General features: G+C 41.2%; 2 protein-coding genes across 4 annotated transcripts in view; both read left to right on the top strand.

The window, feature by feature from the left end:
- The window catches only part of grik2 (glutamate receptor, ionotropic, kainate 2), a 221194-nt gene that overhangs the window by 148912 nt on the left and 49453 nt on the right, over positions 1-22829 (top strand). For all 3 annotated transcript variants that reach the window (XM_062399698.1, XM_062399699.1, XM_062399700.1), the window contains exons 10-12: positions 10364-10570; positions 12989-13212; positions 19647-19765. In XM_062399698.1, the coding sequence (XP_062255682.1) occupies positions 10364-10570; positions 12989-13212; positions 19647-19765 (550 nt within the window). The remainder of the gene's footprint in view (positions 1-10363; positions 10571-12988; positions 13213-19646; positions 19766-22829) is intronic.
- On the top strand, positions 4582-6024 carry LOC133964385 (dynein regulatory complex subunit 2-like). The gene has a single exon (XM_062398427.1). It carries the CDS (start codon positions 4582-4584, stop codon positions 6022-6024), a length of 1443 nt encoding a protein of 480 aa, XP_062254411.1.

The raw sequence follows: 22829 nt of genomic DNA, 5'->3' as shown, positions 1-22829 counted from the left end.
GGAGAGAGGGCTGACAATAATTGGGTTTGTTACACTTGATTGATGCTCACTTTCATCCAGCTTCTCATCATTTTCTCAGGGATTATGTACTATAAAACATGATGTAATTACTGTTGAGATCTTGGCCTATCAACAGTTTATCTACTTTAGAAATCACTCCCGTAATGTTGTGGTGGAAATGAAGTACCTTTAGGCTAATGGAGCTTCAGATAATATACTGTGTAATGTCTTGGAGAGAGCAAGGAGCGGGCCTTACGTTAGTTAGTGTGGAAAATTATTAAATTGTACATTAAATAGAAAATTCACTCCGTTGTAAAAGAGCAGAAGAGATAAGATGGCCCAAGAAGAAATCCAGCCCCTGAGGCAGCTGAGTTCACATCGTAGACCTTACGTGTAATGATTGATAACAGTGCAGAAATGTTTTTCCACTTTTAGAATTTAGATTTTTGAAAATCTGAAACAGTTAGACACTGCAGTTTTTATTCCATGTTACTCAAAACAGGAGGAAGCGGCTCATTTGCTGGGGCCTATTAAGCATCAGAGACACCGGGATGATAACAAGTGTGTGTTGGATTGAGTCGAAACAATGATATGTGTGCATTCATGGTGATGAACATGTCATCTGTTGCAGCAATGTGTTTTCAGCCGCTGTTGGAGCTCAACGGTTTTGATACTATTATCACCAACAATTATTAATTGTTGGTGGGATACTTTCATTGTTTGTTCGGATCTGCACAAGGGATTTGTCTTTATTTAAATAGTTTACTTGTGTCATTTTTTAGGCTAATATAAATCCACTGTTGGAAAATACAACAATATAATAGTATATTAATTTATGTTCTTAATCTAAGAGGAGATTCAGATTTCAGTTTTTTGTAGAGCCGGATGTGTCTTTGTCAGTAGATGATCAGTATGCTACAGATCCCAAACATTCAATTGAAACCAATTAATTGTTCAACTTTAATGTTCATCCATTGGCAAATCTGTTAGTCAGTCAGCCAATCAGGAATTCAATTGAACCTATTCAAATCTGTGCCCCGTCTCTTCAGCACATAAGGAAAACAAATTGAAATAGGAAACTAGCAAGCTAGAAAGCGATGAAAGAGAGAGGGGGGGCAGTAAACCTGGTGATTAAAATGTTTGGCTAAAAAATTAAATGACCTCTGCTCTCATATGAAGTCTAATCTCCAGTTGGCCGTATATGCACCAGGGCAACTGTTCTTGGACGAGATGGGAGGAAATGCAAACAAACTGTTGCCAGTGCTCATAGACCTTCCAGCATGAGTCACATTCAGGGGATAGACAGATGTCGAAGAAGAATTTCTAAATTGGATCAGTAACATTAATTACGATCGATCATACTGACAAATAAGTACTGTGAAGGATCATTAAGCTAAATGCCGGAGATGTAACATATGTTGTTAGTGTAACATATCCTAGCCATTATCTGCTGTGTAATGCATCTCATTTTTCTAATAAGTCTCAGGAGCCAATGTTGTCACCAGCTGATCATCTGTGAGACATTAACCAGATTGTAGTACAAACTATGAACAGAAAAAGGATGGAAGAGAAATGCAGTAGTTCTCCTTGCTAATGCTCAGATACATATTGTCCACATGCCTTCTAAATTAAACAATGCAGCTCTTCAACTTGTCATGAGTAGCACCATGACAAATTTAATGCTATATTGTGTTAGTGTAGGTATACTGCCACAACTGTAGAAGTATATATAAATAATTCCTATATTTGTAACAATTTGGTTGGTGTGGAATTTTAAAATTTTTAGATTTATTGAACACCCTTAAGTGTAGAAAACTAGTTCATGTATAACAAGCATGTTCAAATGACAGGCTAGACTGACACATCTTATTATGCCCCCCCCCCCCCCCAAAAAAAGATCTCAGCTGACTTTTTCATGTCAGAATAGTTTTCATTGATAAATCAGCAGAGCCTTAAAAACAGAAATAATGGACAAATCCTTCTCAGTTATCATCACAAACATCAACACAATAAACCATGAGGAGAAAAAAAATATATATAAAAGACAAACCGGAGGAACAGAAAAGTCAAGCGTATGAGAAAATGTAATCAAAGTTTTATGTTTTTATTTGCTAAAATCAATTTCAGGACATCACAGGCTATTTTCTGATTTTTAATCTAAGTTTTTAATATATTTTACAAGCTAAAATGATAGCTTAGCATATCAATTATGGACACTGGACAAAAAACAACTATAAAAATAATTAGAATGAAAAAATCATCGGTATTTTATGGATCTTTTGATGACAAACCCCACTCTTCATCAGATGGACCTTCCAAGTCGGTTAGGGTGAGGGTGCAGGATGCAGTTAACAGACGAGAGAGCCACTACTGAGGGAAATGAACTTTCACCGTAAAAAAATAAATAAAAAACATATCATCACAAATCATTTTAATGAGTTCCAAATGGTTATGTAATTCCTGTAATTCCAATTTATAACCTAGTTTAATTGATGGCTTCATTAACAGTGCTGAGTTACTTTACAAATGTTTTAGAAGAGCAGAGACTTTGTTGCTTTATTTCCTGCCAATAGACCATTTTGGGGCAGACATTTGACCACATCAGTAACAAACTGATAATGAGTGTATCTGATTGAGTGCTCCTGGTGTCATGGTCTCTGTTTTATAGATGCTCACTCACTGCAATTGTTAATGTTATTAGGAACAACTTCAGACAGTTAGAAGCATTGAAAAGAGCTATAGCAATATAAAAGTGAGAGTTTTCATTTCATCTTTCACCTCTGAAGTTAGGAAATCGACATTGGACATTTTTACTAAAGAATGATTAAAATGGCACAACCACAGAAGTATAGTACATCAACGAAACATCTACTGTAATGTTACTGGACTCTGTGTTTATGTGTCCGATGATGCACTTCACTGGACTTGTGTGTATATGATTTATTGGGATTGGAGCATGTAGGAAGAAGGTAGAGAACCATGCTGCATAAATCAAACCATGCCATTGAGAGAGAGAGAGCTCAGTGCATGATGGGAATTCCCCCAGAAGTCTACATTTATAGCAGCATAACTAAGGGAAGGTTCAGGACTCACCTGATCAAGCCCTAACCATAAGCTTTATCAAAGTGGAACATTTTAGGTCTAACCTCTAATATAGAGATGGTGTCTGCCTCTCGAACCCAGAGTGGGAGCTGGCTCCACAGGAGAGGAGCCTTGTAGCCGTTGGCTCTACCTCCAGTTCTACTCTAGGAACCACAGGAGAGCCTGTGCTTTGGGAGAAAAGTTATCTATTTGGACAATGCAGTGTTATTAGCTCTCTGACATATAAGGGGCTTGATTGGTAAGGGCTCTCTTTGTGAGGAGGCGGATCTTAAATTCTATTCAGAATTTTACAGGGAGCCAGTGCAGTGCAGCTGAGACAGGAGTGATATGATTTATTTTTATTCTGCTCAGCCCTCACGCTGGAGCTTTTAAGACCAGCTGAAGGCTCTTCACAGACTTACTGGGATATCCTGATAAAAAAAGACTTACAATAATAACAAAGGCATGGACTAGTTTTAGCGAGTACAGCTGGATGTTGCCTAAAGAATGCATAACAAAACTGAAAAGTATTGGTCCAAGGATAGAACCTTGTGGAACTCCATGACTAACTTTTGTGTGCATGGAGGAGTTAACAAATTGGAGTCTATCTAAAAAGTATGACTTAAACCAGCCTATTGCTGTTTCTTTAGATCCTACATGTTGTCCCAGTCTCTGTTACAGAATAGCATGATCTATGGTGTCAGTTTAATGTCTTCAAGTAAACCATTACTGTACATAATCGCATAACCACAACTTCAAGTAGTGGGGCATAAAAATACACCGGTTTCTCCCTGGTTATATTTACACTTATATACTGTCAATAATCAGTTTGTGTATGTCTTCCCTCCTCACATCACTCCTATGGAGTGCCTTGTTATTGTTATTTCTTCCCAAAAATAAAACAATTAAAGGGAAGACAGCGAGTAAGTGACGATTTCCTCTCTTCTGAGTTTAAATCCAGAGCCTTTGTGCTCTGCCTTCTATTTCAATAAAAAATATCTGCCCCATGCTGGTTAGTCACAGTATTTCACAAGTGCTACATTGAAATTAACAATAGTACTTTATGTATGTATTTATATTTGTGACATTCTTGCTGAGCAAATAGTTTGTCTTTGATTTTAAATCATTGTCCTCATTCCTAAACGCTCCATTTTTCCTTTACTTCAAAGCCACTGTTATTACTTTGATGTCTTTGACATCTGATGTTAAAAGGCATTACTTCACTTTGATATTGGTTGCTGGGCAGCAATAGATTGGACAAATAGGAAGAAGAAATAATTTATTTAATTATAACATGTATATAATTTATCAGTTTTTCGTTTGATAGATTTAGATTCAAGGTTTTTCTCTTATTTTGTTGTTTTCAAAAAGCATGCAACTGTCTGAGCAGACTCTTTCTTTCAAAAATGAGTAAACTTTTCCAACTTCACAGATTTCAGTGAAATCCAAATTTAAATGAAAGATAAAGAGCATTGACGTACAAGTCAACCATTAAACATCATGCCTAAGAAAGCAAAGCGAGGTGTGGGAGGTAAACGTGGTGCAAAGAAGGTTGAGCAGACGCCCCACGAGAAGGAGCAGATCCTGAAGGACAAGTTGCAGAAGGCGGATAGAAACACAACGTTGAACCTTCTGAAGCTCAACGAAGGCTGGAGGTCGGTTCTGCGTCAGAGTCGGGCCTCCGAGCTACGTAAAGACATCGACATCCTCAAGCAGACGTTTGAGAGGCAGCTGGAGGACAAGGACAATGTCATTGAGTGTCTGCAGAGCGACCTGAAGGGGGCGGAGCATCAATGGGCTGAAGCTTGCAGGGTCCACCTGCAGAAAATCGAGCATCTGAGGGCTCTGCAGGAAAAACAGCTAATGCTTCTGAAGCAACAGTGGGAGGACGGACTGCAGCGCTCGAACTCCAGTTTCAAATCAGAGAGGAAGCAGATGCTGGGACATTCTAAGATGAAACGTGCTGATCTGGAAGATGCAAAGCGCACTGTGGAGCAACAACATCAAGAAGTGATTAATGAAATCCACAGACTGTACATAGAAAGCATTGCATCTTCCGAGAGTGATCACGTGGACCGGAAAGCTGCTCTGGTCCTGGAGGGTATGATGGCAGTTTGTGAGAAGACTCGACGCAGGAAGGACATTCTGGAGCTCCAGCAGAAAGTAGCAAAAGAACTTGATAGACTTGTCCTGAGAACCCAGAAATGCATTCAGACGAGTGAGAAAACCAAGAGGAGGGTCCAAAAGCTGCAGGAGTTTGTTATTCAGCTGAGGATGAAGCTCCATTCTAATAAGACAGAAAAGGTGTATGTGGAGCGAGATCTGCCAGCCGCCAGAAACAAGGAGAAGGAAATTACTTACACGCTTCGTGATCAGCTGACCCGGAGTCAATTGGTGGCGAGGAAACAGCTTATTGAGCTCACCGTGCAGAGCGACAACGCCACCAAGAAACTGAAGGCGATCATTGCCAATGGCGAGAGGGTTTTACGTGTCGCTGAATTGTGCCAGAAGCTGGAGGGCGGGCAGAAGAACGTCTTCATGTCACCGTCTTCAGCTGAAGATCGTCACGGATCCATGACGGAGGAGGAAGAAGCAAAGGAGTCGAGTGAGTTTCCAGAGTTGTGGCTTGTGATGCGACACATTTATGCCACTCTGGTGCACCGAGATGTTCTGAAGAAATGCAACGATGACCTGAGCAGAGAGAACCAGCAGCTGAGGCTTCTGCTGGGTCAGCACACGGGCGCCATGACGGTCAGAGACCACGCCCTAGGAGGACACCACATTCTGCTCACTGTGCAAAAAGCCCCAAACTTCATGGCCCTATCGGGCACCGCCAGACGCCAAACTGTCATTGACATCAGACTGTCACGTCGTCAAACGAACACGGCGACTGGTAGTGGATCTGATATGGTTAAAAGCACCATGTCTTTAAACAGCTGTTAAATAATACGTGAATAATAAAACCACGAAATTAAAAAACAAAGCGATTCACACTGTTTCATTAAATCAAGCAGTACGACGCTGCATCTTTAGCTCCACCCAGGATGCAAACACTATGAATCCACACTGATCAGTTTGTGCAGAAGCTAATGGACATTTAACCTGTCTTACCCATAGACTGTAAATCAACTGTATATTACCCAAGGGACGGTGTTGTGTGTTTTTATAGCGCCCCCATTTGTTTGAGTAGGGAACTTGAAAATGCCTGCATGGTTGGAACCAATTGTTAGACAGCAAATAACCACACCAAGGAAATACACATAAAAGTGATACTGTCCCTTATAGGTTCAGCTTTTAAGAGCCGTAAATCCACAAAAAAAGCGGTTTGGAAAGTTAAAAACTTAACGCAGTCTGCATCCATTTCGTCATGGTGTGCGCGCACCTGCGGGATCCCACAGATTGGACATTAGTGTCACTGCAGCACAAGGAGAGCTGTGGGAGGCTCCTTGCGCCAGAAGGAGACGGCGAACGACAAACCCATTTTGTGGCGGAGAGTTGGCCATCAATGAGTGATGCCAGGCTGACGGAGAGTGCGCCACAGTGATGGGCTCAGAGCGCTCATCTGCCTTCTCCACTGGCAAAAGAATCACTGACGCGCCTCTGCTTTCTCACTAAAGTGTCACTGGCCATGATGTCGTTCTCCAAACGTCTTAAATCACGTTATCTTTTCGTATTCGAGCTTTGTGAGTGAGCAGAGCGATAAATTGCACAATAACTGGCTGGAGTCTGGCGGCTCTGTATCCCCCAGAGAACCGGCTCCCTCCCTCCACGCTCACGGGCTAACTCAGTGGTCCAGACGGTGACTGTCCACCAGCAGTGCGCCTCCCGGAGCGCACAACAGCTGTGAAATGATACCCCCCCACTACACATTTATACCGCGCACTTTATCAGAGGGACAATAAGGAAATAAATAAATCTAGATATTTTACTGACCTGGAGTCACCCTCTGTCTTTGCCAATTGTGCCACAAATCACCCAAAAGCTGCCACATTGCACTGAGCCCTCGACAAAACAAGACAGAGAGGAAACCCGAGAAGAGCAGCGTTGATAAAATGCATGAACTTGAGGGTGAGTGTGAGGAAAAGCTAAATGAGAAGGAAGATAACTATTTAAAAAATGAGAATTTTACCTTGAGTGAGTTACCAGTCCCTTTGATGCATTATGTGGTCACAACTCGGTGCGTTCACGTGGTATTCACCAATTCCAAAAGCCTGGGGAGGGCCTATAATAAGTCCACGAAACGCACAATTATAGGAGAAACTTCGACTGACATCATAAAGCACTTTTGACTAGGAAAGTTCTTCCTCCTGTTAGACTCCTATGTTAGTGGTATCAGTCAGAGACTTCTGCAAACAGCAATAAGAGACCATGGAAAACTAAATGTTTGGTTGACTCATTACTACTGAAGTACCTTTTCTGTTACCATGGCAGTGGGAAGACAGAAAAACCCTGCTGTCACCTTGGATTGATAGATGTTGCAAATAAATGTCTAGAAGAAGAAAAACTTGTAGTTTACACATACAGTACATGTCATCTGGATGACACATGTTAATCAACAGTTGCTGGCTTGTATTTGAATGGTTCTTGTACGACAGTGCAGGTTTAAAAACCATCATGAGGGAGGTACTGTACATGTTCATGTACACTTTTATTCACCTTAAACTACAGGGCTGTAGTAACAAGTATGTGTAAGGTAACGACATATTGTTTAAGCTTAAAAAGATTTTCAAAAAAATGTATTTTTGGCATTTGTCAAAGCAATACGTTGCAGTCCACAGATATCACAGCTGTTTGTGTTTCTATCCCTGACTTGATTTCCCCCAAATCTTCCCACCAATCCCTTTACTTTTTAAGATGTTTTAAGCTGACTTGCATTCTCAGCTTGTTTAGGATCTGCCCACAGATTTTCAATGATGTTTCAGTCAGGGGACTGTTCCAGGCTTTCTAAAAAAAGTTCATGATGGAGTTTAAGGTCTGCTTTAGGTCATGTCTTGTTATATCAGAAGCCAGTTTCTTCTCAGTTACTGTGTCTTGATTGACTGTGCTCTACTAACACGCAGGATATTAAGTGAAAAACTTTCTTCTCTCTATCTTTGTAATGTGTCCTGCATTCACTGGCTTTCACATACCTCAAGAGACACCAAAATATTTTTACCCTCTTGCTCGATTGTCAGGAAGTTGCTCTCTTCATTAGATGCTGATCCTACAACAGCCACAACATGCCACAATGATATTGTACAATTGCGTCTTGTTTGTAACGTCTTGTTTGCTGCAGAGTGTATTTACTTGATTTCACTTTCACGGTCCTAGTTTGTTTTGGTGTCGACTGTAAATGTTGACGTTGTAGTTGCTCTGGTATTGATCTGTATGTGGGCACACTGGTTTCTGCTCTTTCATCAACATTACATCAGTATCCCTGCTCTACTGCAGCTGCTGAGATGCTATGTGAGCTACAGTAAATATAACATGTGCTGAGCTGTGTCAGCAATGATTAAATTGATGGTTGCATTGAGTTTAAATTGGGACCAAAGCTGCTTATTCCGGCTGATCGTATTTGTATTTTAGAGAGGAGAAAGATTTACAAATAATCACGATGGCAACTCCCAATTATACTAATGAATATAGCTTGGGGAAGTTAGTGGGAAATCTTCGCAGTGATATAACAGACAGAAATTACAGTTTTCATATCCAGACTTTGGCTGTTTGAACAGAACTGCTCCGTCTGTGTCACCCGTGCTCACCTTGCATTAATACAGCTACCTGAACTCTCCACTGCAAAACGGTGAGGAATTTTAGAAGCTGGATGAAAAAAAAAAATCATCTTATAGGATTAATAGACTTTTCATTTAAATTTAAAATTATTAATTTCCTTTGCTAGCAGCACACGATATAGCTACCTCAAATTATCTTTGCTTACTTTTCTTGAACCAAAAATATATTTCCTTCTATCCTGGGTATGCAACTAATTATCAATACTGTATACTATTGAAATGGAATAAATATTGATAGTGATAAATAATAACATTATGAAGCATATGGAAATAAAAGAACAATATAAAGTCCATGGTGACATACGTCAAAGCAAATGAAGACCCTGCAAGATTAATGCAACCATGTAGTGCACACACACAAACTGCTGCTAGGCAACGAACTTCACGCAGTCAGTGAGTGTGTTGTTGAGATCACCTGTCGGAACGTCACGCTGCAAGCTATCACCCCATGACATCTTGGAGTTTGCTCCAGGCGAAACGTCTCTCTTCATTCATTCTCAGCAGACGCAGTCACAACAGGAATGATCGAGAACACATGAATTAAAAGGAAAATCATCACGACTGTCAAACTGCTCTGTTTTTGCTCCATTACCATAACACTATCATTACCTCAACATCTGTTTACTACAAAACGTAATGTTTGTTTGGCCTGACACTACAAGAGAAACCAAACCCATTGTGGGCTGTTTGTTTTGTTCTTTCCTATGCTAACATTTTCTTCCTGCATACTATTAAAACACCATCCAGTGGAATGTAAGAGCTGGTAGCAATCATTTAATGGATTGATTTGTTTCAGTCATGGCACATTTATATAATAAACAACAACACCTGCTTGCTGATACATTTTAGGATGTATTTGTCTGATAGAGAAACAAAGGAGTTGAGGAAATGAGGGACGTGCAGCGAGGGTCTAAAGCTAACAAAGACAGATGGTGCGTGAAGAAAAGGTAAAGAGGGGAGGAAGCAGGAGGAAGTGAAAACATGGCGTGAAGTGTGGAGGGCAGAGGGAGGGAAATGGCGCAGGAGATGCTCAGTAGGCGGGAGGGCGAAGGAAACAGTATGAAAGAAGACATTAGTAATCTCCCCAGCTGTTTGTGTTAACAGAGCGGATGTGCTGGCTCTTGCTCTCTCTCTTTTTTGGTCCGTATATCAGCGTCTCTTATCTTATTGACAAAGCATGTGGTGTCCTGAAAGCTGGGCCTGGGCACGAGGCCAGCCTGTGAGCCTAAGAGGAGCACAGAGTCATTGATATGGGGGATTATCTCTTATTATGGTCATGCTTCACTTTGCACCCACCCTACCTCGCATCACAGGACTGAGACTGCTGGCAGGCACACAAACACGGCGGCTTTACACATGCTTTACTAAGCAGGCCAGAGTGTGTTTGGGCGCCGCGGCTCAAAAGCCTATATCTCGCACATCAGACACCCCCTCAGATAGGGCCTTATCGGAAGGTAAAAGATGCCGAGTGCTGCGGAGACTCATCCCTTCTCCACTATTTCCCCTGACAGGAGGAGCCATATGTGATGTTCAAGAAGTCTGACAAGCCGCTGTACGGGAACGACCGCTTCGAGGGCTACTGTATAGACCTGCTGAGGGAGCTGGCCAACATCCTTGGCTTCACTTACGAGATTCGTCTGGTGGAAGATGGGAAATATGGTGCCCAGGATGAGAACGCAGGCCAGTGGAACGGCATGGTGAAGGAGCTAATGGACCACGTGAGTCTCTAACATGAATATTAAAGATGGTGCATTACTGTTATACCAGCAAGCTGTTGATTTGTACTCGTTTACTTTTATCCCAGTTAATAGAGCTAACAGTCCTTTTTCCTGATTCAGTATAACATACCAATTTAAGGCAGTTGTGATGTAGTGCCTTTTCACTGAACAGTAGGAAACACTCCAGAAGATCAGTATACAGAATGAAAAAACACTTACTCTATGATTTTGCTATTTTCGCACATAGAATATGCAAGATGTGCTCACAGCTGTATTACAATTTAGGTAAATTGCAAAAGGCAGCGAGACAGCTAACTAAACATCTGAGAAAACCAAGCTATTATCTTGAGAGTGTTGCATCCTCTCACTTCACGCCAAACCTTTCTGCTACAGAAGATCAGAAACAAACTAATGTCCTCATCCTTGTCATCACTTTTTGTGCGTAAGGACATTTTGTTGTAGTGCAGTATGAAATGTATTCTCTCTTTTTATTTTGATACTAGATTCATTACTTGTTTATCCTTTGTAAACTGCCGTGTCAGCATCTCATTCCATATATGGTTAGAAACGGCAAAGACTAAGATGCGGAGGATTATTAAACTGAGACACACTGCGAGGAGAAGAAAGTGAAAGAGAAAAAAGTAGAGGGAGGTAAACTAGCACCATTTGAGAGTACAGTGGTGCGAGTCGAGCATAGATTCTGTTGTGAGTTGTTTCCCCTAAAGAGCTTATTAAAAACACACACACGCAAGCTCACACAAACTCACACAATCTGCTCACAGTGTAGATCATTACGCGCGACAAAGTCTCAGTTAGGATAAACTGCTTGTGCAGAAAAGTAGCAGCTGCAGCATGCACAATAGTCAATATCTGACCCCATTAGAGGCAGCAACCACAAGGGGTCAAGACTCGTCTTCTGCTTCGGCTCTGTATCAGAGCCATGGTTGGCTGCTGTGACAGTCTTTTTATGGGTCAGGGCCCCAATCCCCTGCGAGAGGATGTTCAGCACGTGTTTGTCCCCAATAGTTTGGACAGGCTTGACTTAGATGGATGGTTATTGCAGTAGACAAGGCCTCAGAAGACCGGGGAGCGTGGACTCAGAGAGGGAGTTCAGTTGAGGGGGAAATGCTGAACTGCGCCGAACAAGTTGGAAACATCCTGTCAAAGGAATTTCACAAAGTGATTTGGTCCGTGTGATGCTCAGAGCAAAGAAACACATTGTGGTGTATCCAGTGGGTTGTGTTAGAGTCGGCCGAATAGATCTAGCAATGCCTCATATCAGCAGGACGTTTCATGTATCACAGCTGTGAGAACTGAGCTCAGTCAACCCTCATAACACAAAAAGGATTAATCTTTGACAGATAAATCACAATTGTTTGCATTTATAGAAACAGTGTAGCCTGAAATGTATTAATTGTCAAAAGCAAAACATACTTTCTACCTCGGATATGATAAAAGGGACTTTCCTGGGCAGAGTCTACATTCTCATCCCCTCTCTGGATCTCTGAAGCACAGCTTTCACATACAACTTGTGTTTTCTTCTCAAACAAAGAGTTGTGCTACGTTGATAACCATAGAGGGTACCGCACAAACAACTGCCTGTGACATGCAAACAGTTTTCCGCCACAGCACCTTCACCAAACATTTAAACAAAATTATCAAAGTTCTGCATTTGTTTCAAATGTTCTTCAGCTGGATCGATCTCCTGTTTATGCAACTGTGTAGGGAAATTGATGAATATAATAGCCAATTTGCACTGTTGTATGAAACATATCCATTTATTTCACTACCCAACAGTGCATGCAAATTATGCTTTCTGTCTGCCTTGTGCATTTTTTCTAGCACCTAATCAAACAACGTTCTGGTTTGTTAAATACATTGGAAACAAAAGAAAGACCTTAATGGTACAAAATAATCTCAAGCTACAAATGTATTGGCTGGACTCTAGACCTTATTCAAAATTAATTGTTCTATAGTTGCTAATTTCCTCTTACAGCCCCAAATTTGAAGATCAGGCAGAATAGTCAATTCAAGGAATGACGGCTACGTTTTTGTTCCTTTTGTGCTGGTCCACCAAAGCGTTGGCAACTTGTCTCCATACCTCCCAGCACATTGTATAAATGATTGTGCTGTGACAGGCTACAGCTGCCAGCGACCCTAAAAAAAAGGGGAAAGCAGGTAAAGAAAGGAAATGATTTCCTTGATGTAGTTTCCAGAGAGAAAAAGGTTTAGTAGCAGTTTAGCGGGAGGAGTATACTTGATGAGTTGAAAGAGAAAGAGGGCTTTTCTTCCTAAGTGCCTTAGGACAGACTCTATTTTGTGTAAAGACCCTGTTTTCTTAATTTGATTGCCTCTAAATGCTTCCTGTTCTCGTGACTTATGGCCTATTCCTCTTCTCTTTATGTTTGATTTTGACAGAGAGCTGATCTGGCAGTGGCTCCCCTTGCCATCACGTACGCACGTGAGAAGGTTATTGACTTCTCCAAGCCCTTCATGACGCTGGGTATAAGTATACTGTACCGCAAGCCAAACGGGACCAACCCTGGGGTCTTCTCCTTCCTCAACCCCCTCTCGCCTGATATCTGGATGTATATTCTGCTGGCTTACTTGGGTGTCAGTTGTGTGCTGTTTGTCATAGCCAGGTAACATGTCACTCCCAGCGATCACAGCTTCACACACAGTATGACACATGCTTAGAGACCTTCGCTCAGCCTGGTCCATCTGACTAACAACAGGCTAATCTCAGGATCTGCATCCTGAGCACATAGCTAAAGCTTACCGATCTGCGACAATACTTAGATTAATCAGTCGTCATGTACAAAAGCTCATTGCCTTTTAATATGTTTAATGTAGTTTAACCATCAAGGGTCAGGTGGATATTCACCTAACCATCAGGCATTGATAGGGAAAGTGTGTATTGATTCCAACTTGGTATGGCTGCGAAGTTACTCCTAGCCTGCTTCTGCTCAGATTGGTATCAGGAGACATGCAGACATACACAGGTTCACAGACCTTAGAGAAGTGTTAGACCTATCAGCCGCTTCCAGCGTGGTGTGTATGTGCCGGAGAGAGTGGCAGAAAGGTTGTGCACTCATTTGGATATGTGTATGAGAGTATACGTGTGGGATGTGTTGAGCTCGATGTGAACGGCTGCTGCCCCTCTCTCACCTTTCCTTCGCTGTCCCCAGTGTCTCAGAGTTCATGCTGTCTTCTTCTCTCTTTTTCCCCCTTCACCTTGTTTCAAACCCAACTTTGACTCAGAAATATGGTTTATCCCCTTTTTTCCCTGCTTATTTTGGTTCACAGTCTCTAATTAATATCACAATCACTGTCATTGAGAGACCTCACCAGACACAACATGTTGCAGGAAAAGGCAAATCCCTGTTGATGAGGATGACAATACTTCTCATGGCTAACCTTGTCTTGTCCATACATGGCACTGTGTGAGGCTTTCAAAGCATCAACAGCTGTTGGCTACCAAATGTCAACCTGGATGCTGTGTTCCCAGAGAACCTTTCCCTGAATTTTCTGCAGTGGCTTTTCTCTCTCTGAAGAGCTGCACCAAAGTTTGTGGCCTGCAATTCCAGGTCTCTCAATGCAGTTAATCAGTGCCCACAAAGTTCATACGACATTAAACTTGTTCAAAAGAAACCGAAACCAATAGGTGCAGAGTTTAAATCCATTGATCCAAACATGCTAGTTGTGAACAGCTCCGAGGATTTATTGGGTGCTAAAACTCATTCGGAGTTGTACTAATGGCGTTTCATTTGGAAAATTCGATTGTAAAAAGTGATGGAATTGCACAGTGTTATAGGACTATGTTAGTTTGGTAAGATGCAGTATGGGTAAAGTATCGATTTATGGTCAAAATCTAGGGACTTATGTTTTAACGGTCTCTGCTGCTTTGCTGTATTAGCACCACTGAGACTAAATGTGACCTCAACTAACACTGCTGTAAGAATGGGTGGGCAGGTGTACAATTAGCCCAGCACATTGTTGTTTGCTTCTTTGTCGGACTACTCCAGCGTTTAGTTTATGATGCAGCCGACGTCAAGAATGCTTGGCTCGGGAAATGATACAACACATTGTTTGTACCGGTTGTCTCTTCCTTTAGCGTCTCTGCTCAGACAAATCCCTTCAGTTGATGAAACCAGGCCAATCGTTTTTGAAGGCTGACGCACTTGATCTAGTGGCTCTTTGCTTGTGGCGGCTGTTTGAAGCATGGTGAAGGAAAATAAAGAGAAAGAAAGGTTTGTGTTGACTCTAAAACTTTTGGGAGACTTCGGCTGGTTTGCAGCCGTGACCCACCAGTTTTATCGTTGACGCGTGCGTTATTCCAATTGTTACTGGCGATATGATCACATAAGAGAAAAAAGCGGCAACTGTCATCTAAGTTGGCTCAGAATATGCACCTATATGTATTTAATATCACAATAAGCAAGTGTTTTGGTAAGTGTCCCCCTCACCCTCACCCTTTTTTCTCCTGTTTACACAAACGCATGCCGGGCTCCAGTGGCATGTTTGTGCTGTAAAGTGAAGCACACAACGATCTCACACAATGTCATCGAATGAGTGGTCTTAAATTCTGACTACATACTGTCAAGAGAAAAATCTTTCGGATATGTCCTGTCTTAAAAGAGCCTATGCAGTGACACTATTATATTATAATATGTCAAACATCTTCTGACTTCTTACCCACTTATTTGTTCCAAAACGAGGAAGGGAATGGACTTCAGTATGTAATGTTTACCACAGAAATTTAAGAGGCCGAAATCTACCAGCAACAGCTATCACTCAACACTAGATAATCCACAGGCCATTATCACCACAACTTTAATGGAAATAACTATCTACACTTTAAATAGTTCTTATATAAACTGTATTTCTACAAAAAAATCGTAGTCTTCATGGCTGCATATAACAAGGGATAAAAGAGTAAACAGGGTCACTACAACACATTTTTACCAGCTTTGTTGTCTTACCCTGGTTTGCTGGCTATGGTTTACTGTTTGCACTATAGGGAAGACAACAACAACATTTACCCACCCTTAACCCCCACCCTCGTAATGTGTCATTGCACACAGAGACAAAAAAGCTATTTTCCAAATGCCTACAAATCAAACGCTTAAAAATCACTTTGAAATTTTGCTCTTCATCTGACACCTCTATGGTAAAGGTGTGGTTTGATTTGGCAACAAGAACCTTCTAACTGATCTGAGGTTGGAGTTAGGATCAAGGTTAGACACTTTGAACGACACACTACCCCTGCCCTTGATACTGAAAGCTCATTATTCACGTTGCTACAATGGTGCGTTCACACCTAAACACAATACAAATGTTCTATGAAATGGGAAAACATAACGTGACAATGCATAGAGGCATTGGACACAAATTTTGCATCCAAGTTAAAAGATTAGAGCTTTGGCAAAACATTTGCATGATGCAATGTCACAAAAGGCAATCAGCACTGAAAACTGAAGTCAGGTTGTGCATTGATCCGAGCTAGAGGGTCATCAAACCATCCACTGGTTAGTCTCAGGTAGAGCTGGAAACAGTAACATCCAGCTACCTCTCTTATGCTGGCTTCCTCTGCTAACGTAGCAGCTGCAGTCAGTGCAGTCAGTACTCCTCAGCTCGTCGCCGGATGTATTTATTAACACGAATGAAGACAAGGGATCCCACAATGTGAAAATGCATGTCACGTTTGGTGAGAACGCAGCATATGAGCCTGTTTCTCTAAATGTCAACATAAATGTTGTTGTATTCAGCCTAAAAAAGCAGATCATTTGTCTTTGGACAATCTTTGCTTCTTCTATATATCCAGATTTATTTCAGATTCACAAATTAGCCGTGTGTAACCTGCTTCCTCTACTTAATCTTTCCATGGTAGAAGAGGAAGTGTATTCCTCCCACTTTCTGTTAGCACATGTAAGAACACACACTCATTTCCCTAAAAGTTAGAGAGAACAAACTGTTTAATTTGACAGACCATACCTACAATACTACAAGGATTAGTCCCACTGTATTTATATATGTATATATGCTTGTGTATATATACATATATATGTACGTATATGTGTGTGTGTGTTTGGACATTACACATTATATCTATGTATGCTTGAGTTTGTGCCGTACAGTGTGACTGACTGTTTGCACGAGTGAGAAACTGACTGGATACGAGCACTGACGTACACGACCTTCCAGTCAGGGCAGCTTCGTCTTCCATGTACAGGCCAGTTCCATAGGGATATGTCCAGTTACTGATGTTAGTGTTGCCTTTATGTTCCCTCTGATGACAACACACATCAGTGCTGTTTCTGGCGCAGGTGATGAAACCATTGAAAAATGCTCCGTACATTGAATCACGCCTCTGCTAAAGCCTGTGTATTATCACCTGGTTGCTCTCTGGAGATTCAGCTTCCCTACACCGTCCCCATATTGTCAGCTTTATTAGGACAAGTGGAAGTCAGAGTCAGTGCTAAAAGAGCGTTAGTGCAGAATATGTCTTGTAATTTCTAAATAATTAGGACTCATGATATTTACTTTTTATTCTTGCCTGCCTAAAATTAAAAAAAATTGATTATTATTATATCTGCAAAATCCTTCTTTCTTCACATTAAAGTTGAATCTGTCGTTAATTTGAAATGAAAAACCCTTTAGGTTAGTGTGTGCTCAAATTAAAGGCCCAGCCCTCATCACGTGGTTGAAATTCTCCTGTGAATTCCATGCAGTCCTCTGACTGGGACACTCTGGATATGTACATATGAACTCCTCAGGGATGTGTACTCTAAACTCTATAATGGAGTTGAGGCTTTAAAAATCATTATATCCATTTTGTCAAATAAATGCCTTTTAATGTTAGGTTTTTTATTCTGGCCAGACCAGAGATGACAAAGTCAGAACTTCTCCACGTAGTTGCTTAACCTTAACTCATGTTGCCTTTATCAATTACATAAGCAGCTCATTATTTGTCTGTGCTCCCAAAGTTCCAAAATGAAATCTGTGGAACATTACTGGAAAACAATGGCCTCCTAAATTAAAAAAAAAAAAAAAAAAAAAAAACAATACAAAACAATAAAGATTTACAGAAAAGAAGAGCTCCTATAAATTCAAATGGGTAAATGATTTTGATTTAAAAGCGGTAGTCAGTTAAACCTTGACACACTGGAAGCCAGAACTGGGAGCTGGTGGTCAATTTTGTTTCATAATTGGTCAGACTGTAACCTCAGCGATCATACTTTTAGTGTGAGCTGTTCAAAGACCATAACAACAGTGCACCAGGTGTCACAGAGCAACAGGACTCTTTTGATCCTTTTGATTCATCTGCCCTGACATTGCACTATCAGATGTATCGTCATTGGAGTTTCTGCAGGTTGACCTTGCCCTTGTAGAAAGATGTAAAAAAAAAATAATAATGTTTCTGCACCGCTGGTGAAATCCTCGCTTTTTTGTCCACACTTATCTCTGCGCTGACCTTGCTCAAAGTTTCTTCCTCTAGAGCAAAGATGACCGGAGATAATGTAAGGGCAATGTAATTGGATCAAAATGACAGCAAACAGACCGAGTACAGCGCTACAGTGAGGGACAGGTTAAGCTGTGCCGTCTGCTGTAAACAACACTGGTTCAGCGTTCCCTTAGCCAACCAGCAGCCGTCCATTCAGCTACTCCCACGATCAAGTACGGCTCTGAGGACAACTTTGCTCATCCATGTTCATGGTGAGCTGTAATTGGCTTTCCGTGACACGACCGGGGGAAATGTATTCAGAGACCTCTGTGAAAGGGATTGGGTCACATAGTCACATACGCCACGGCGAGGCGGCAGTTCAGTTGAACTCAATTTGGCACTGCAAATTGACAAGCAAGCAAATCTGGGGCAAATTGAATGAGCAGATGGATTGATTTAAGGCCAAGGATTATCTTAAAGCAGAAATCGGGGGACATTCAGAGGTCCTTGAGCTATACACACAATATCCTCCCGAGTACTGTAGGGGTGAAAAAGGAACCCCCCTAACCACATTATAATGGCAAAGCCCATTAGTCAATGACAAGGTACAGTTATGATGCTGTCATTTTATCGATACAGCCATACATCTTCATATGGAGTCATGCATTATAGTATGCAATGCAGTGCGACTGTATTTTACCCAGAGGACAATAGATCAAATTCTTAAAACGCAGAGGCATAGCAGCCTCATTGATATTATCCTCCATGCAGATGTTACATCCACTCAAGGTGATCATTCGTGACTTCCAGGCACAGTAAAAAAAGACCCACACTGAGACAAGTCCTATATTATGCATTTCAATTTGATTAGCCAAACCGTGGTGTCTGTTAAACAGCTTGAGTCAAGATAGGGCCCGGTTCCCCCCGCTACTCCAGCACAAACCAAATCAGGTCAGGATGCTTAATTGTAGACCAATCAACCTTTACTAATGTAATGTCACTTTTATTTAACATGAATAAATGAAAAATCCCTCTGCTTGAGGAGTGTGTCGAGTGCGGGGGAGTGCCGAGGCTGGCGTGGGCATGATGGGAATGAGCCGTTTGATCTGCTGAATATTAATGCTTCTCCAAGATTATGGGGATTATTAGTTTCTTTTCTCGTCTGACAATGGAGTTATTTTCAGACCCCATCGATTAAATTACTGAGGGAACTGCCTTTGATATGAGCACGCCCCCACATGAGGAGCCACTTTTGGAATGCGAGTGGCGTTCATTTGAGCCCACTCCCCACCTATTGTATGTTATTCAAATTGAACAATACACAAGAGATATATAGATGAATAGTCATTCTGGAACATTGAAAGTAATTTATTTACTGAATTCTTTTGACATTTAACAGCATAGCATTCTGTTTGTACACACAGGGAAAAGCAAGGATCATTGGTTATATAGTATCACTGTTCTCTGGCCTAATTTTTGGCGTGTCATCTCTGTACATGACTTACTTAACTGTTTTCTCTCCCCTGTCTCCCCAGGTAGGAAGACCACCCTTGGTCTCTTTAATTGTCTTGTGTTCATGCAACTGCAGTAAAATTATACAAATCTGTGTGTGTTCTCTGTTGCCTGTCACAGGTTTAGTCCCTACGAGTGGTATAACCCCCACCCTTGCAACCCTGACTCGGATGTAGTGGAAAACAATTTCACCCTGCTAAATAGTTTCTGGTTCGGAGTTGGAGCTCTCATGCAGCAAGGTAGACGCCTCTGCCTGCCCCCTTTCTCTAGCACAAGTCCCACTTTTTGCTGGGGGTCAACCTTGCCCTTTGACCAGGCCCGTGACCATGCATGGGGGCCTCTGTGCATGTAGCTAGATGCTTCCCTGGTAGTATCCAGCAGGATGAACTGAGTGGGATTTGAATGATGTGATCAGTGAATGGGGATGGTGCATGTTACCCTGATCCCTAACTCCTCCCTTCCCTCCCCCCCTGTCCTTTCCCCACCAATTCACAGCCATGTGAACAGGTAAGTGCACCCACCAAAAATTCCTGAGATGAATCAGTTGGGTGAAATTGAATGAGAATGTGACCTCAGAAGCTTACCCTGCCTGTTTGGTCTTGTTTCCTTCTGCCAAACTAATGCCATATCTTCTCAACTTGTTGGCATCTTTAGACTGAAAAATATTAAATAACATTTTGGAATGCCTTATATTCCTCACAATTCCTGTCACAATGGGGGATATGTTGCATATGTTTTTAATAAGCTATTGACAGTAGGTTACAACATATTTATAAGAAGTAGTGGAGATGTTAGGGCTTTGAAAGCATGTGTCCCTGCACTCAGCACTCAGAGCTAACTGCCACAGCCAAAGCTGCTTCAAAGGGTCAGTTCACCCAAATAACAAAAACAAAAAAAATTAAGTGTCTTGTTTTACTCTGGTGAATAAAAAAGCTAAGAGCTGTTATTAGGCTATTTATACCCATGTGGATTTCAGTTAGTTTCCAGTCATAGTTTGTTTAGGGTTCGGAGACAATATTGTTAGGTTTAGGACAGTTTAACATTTAAAAGCAATAACTGTCACGACTTGAGGAAAGGAGATGGACCCAGTAGCAGAGGTATATAACAAAAAGGTGTATTTAATACAAAAAGAGACTTTAACTTAACAAAACGCAAAACAAACACTAAAGGAATTGAAACACTGAAAAGACATGAACCAGAACAAGAAGACAAAAACACAAGGAAGCTTACTAGACAACAACATGGAACACATCAAGAACCGGAACATGGCTTGAAAAACAGACAACCCGACAGAGGACAAGGGGAAAGAAAGAGGCTTAAATACACACAGGGAAGGCAGGGGTAATTGGCCACAGGTGCAACACATGAGGAGTTAGAAACACAATCACCAAGACAGGAAGTGAAGACAGAAACCACCCACAAGGAACAGAGACTACAAAATAAAACAGGAAACAGAAAACACAGAAACAGAAATACACAAACTAAACTGACAGGACCTGACAATAAACCAGTTGTACATTTTAAAACAAAATATAATTTTGTGGTTATTATGTCTTATTGTATCTAAGGCAGATGTATAATAATAGTTAAATGTTAATTTTAGTTTTTTATGTTGTCGCCATGTCTAGATACCACCAGAGGTAAGTGAGGGGAAAAAAACCTTTCCTGGGTGAAATGACCCCTTTGTCCACAGACATCGCAATCTTTCCCAGGATTTGATAGCTGATAACTAATCTCTTCTTGGCTGGCTGCATGCTATCACTTACTTCTAATGCATGTTTACTAAACTCCACAGATAGCTACTAACCTTTTGTCAACATATTTTCATATATTTTATTCATGAGATGCAAGTATTCAAATGATTTGAGATAAAATTCAAATGGCTTGACTGTAACCTCACCTTCCCAAAAAACAATACCATTAACATTGAGCAGAAAACATGCTTATGACTAACAAAGATGTATGTGAATGTGTTAAGCTAGAAGAAGCACTCTGGTGTAGTGGAGTATGCTTTTAAAAACAAAGCCAGCAGGGCCGATCTGGAGGGTTGACCAGTTGAGAAGATGTGGCTGAGGGATTAGACACAGTGTCTGCATGGCACCGTGCTGGTCTACACTGTAGAGAGGCTCCCCTGCCCGGTGGCTAGCACCGCCCCCCAGAAAACTGTGGGATGTGCTGTTTGGTCATGACGTTACCTTGGGTACATGACAGTCAGCCCCAACCAGGCTCTGTTCGGGTACGACTCGCTTCTCTGAGCGGGTCGCTCCTCCTCTATGTTCTGGTGTCGGACGTGGAGGTGGAACAGGATAAGGAGCCCAGAGAAACTGGTAACATGTTCCACATTTGTACAAACCTGCATCCGCTTGTCATGGGACCGACACAGAACAAGCAGAATCCGTGGCTAATAGCACTGAGGGATATGTGATTATGTCTGTTTCTTGGATTCTTTTTTCATGTTTTCTTTTTGGTTGGATGGATGGACAAAGTAGGTGGCTGGTGGTTAACCTGTGACTTTGCTAGTATAGTCGGACGCAAACACGAGGTTAAACAGATAATATGTTGTCAGGGGCCAGTGCTAATGGGTTACCTATGTTTTAAGTGATATCACTGATACAAAAGCCATTGTTTTAATGAAAGTAGTTGGGCAAGCCTCAGCTTTTTACATCTGAGTTTCCATCACTAGATATTTAAATAATTACAAACCTTTAGTTATTGTTTTTAACTGCATTTTGTTTACTTTCCCAAACATTATCTTCTGCTTATATTTACCCAATGACTTAAGTTCAAAGGGGTAATGTTAACACACATAATAAATGTTTGTTAAGGGGAAAAATGTATCTATGTTGAACAATTACTACATTAATGATAAAAGGTTCCAAATAACATATTAATTTAATAAATAAATAATCACAAGGTAATCCATGGAGATGATCAATATGATTGAAAATAAACTGAATAATACATGAATAAATAGCTTAAATATGGTTTAATCAAAGGCGGTTGCAAACTGAAGCACAAATCCTTGACTGATAACTTAGCAGACTGCCTCAGGTGCCAGATGTTTAAAAGGACAATAAATCCATCCATACTTGGTGTTTTCAGCACATACACTGGTAGGTATGCATATCTACATATATCAACATACATCAGAAACATGGATTTCTCAAACCAGCTCCAATTGAAATGATTTTGAGACCTTGTCAATTAAAATGTTTAGGCGTTTTTTCTGAGAGTGGTCTTATTTGTAATATCTGCTCAGCAATCTGCACAATAACAAGAAACAGTTCTTTTATGAGCTTGATA

This window comes from Platichthys flesus, chromosome 11 (assembly GCF_949316205.1).
Source record: "Platichthys flesus chromosome 11, fPlaFle2.1, whole genome shotgun sequence".
NCBI classification, from domain to species: Eukaryota; Metazoa; Chordata; class Actinopteri; order Pleuronectiformes; family Pleuronectidae; genus Platichthys; species Platichthys flesus.
Note: the sequence above shows the minus strand (reverse complement) of the source record. Positions and strands in the feature narration are given on the sequence as shown.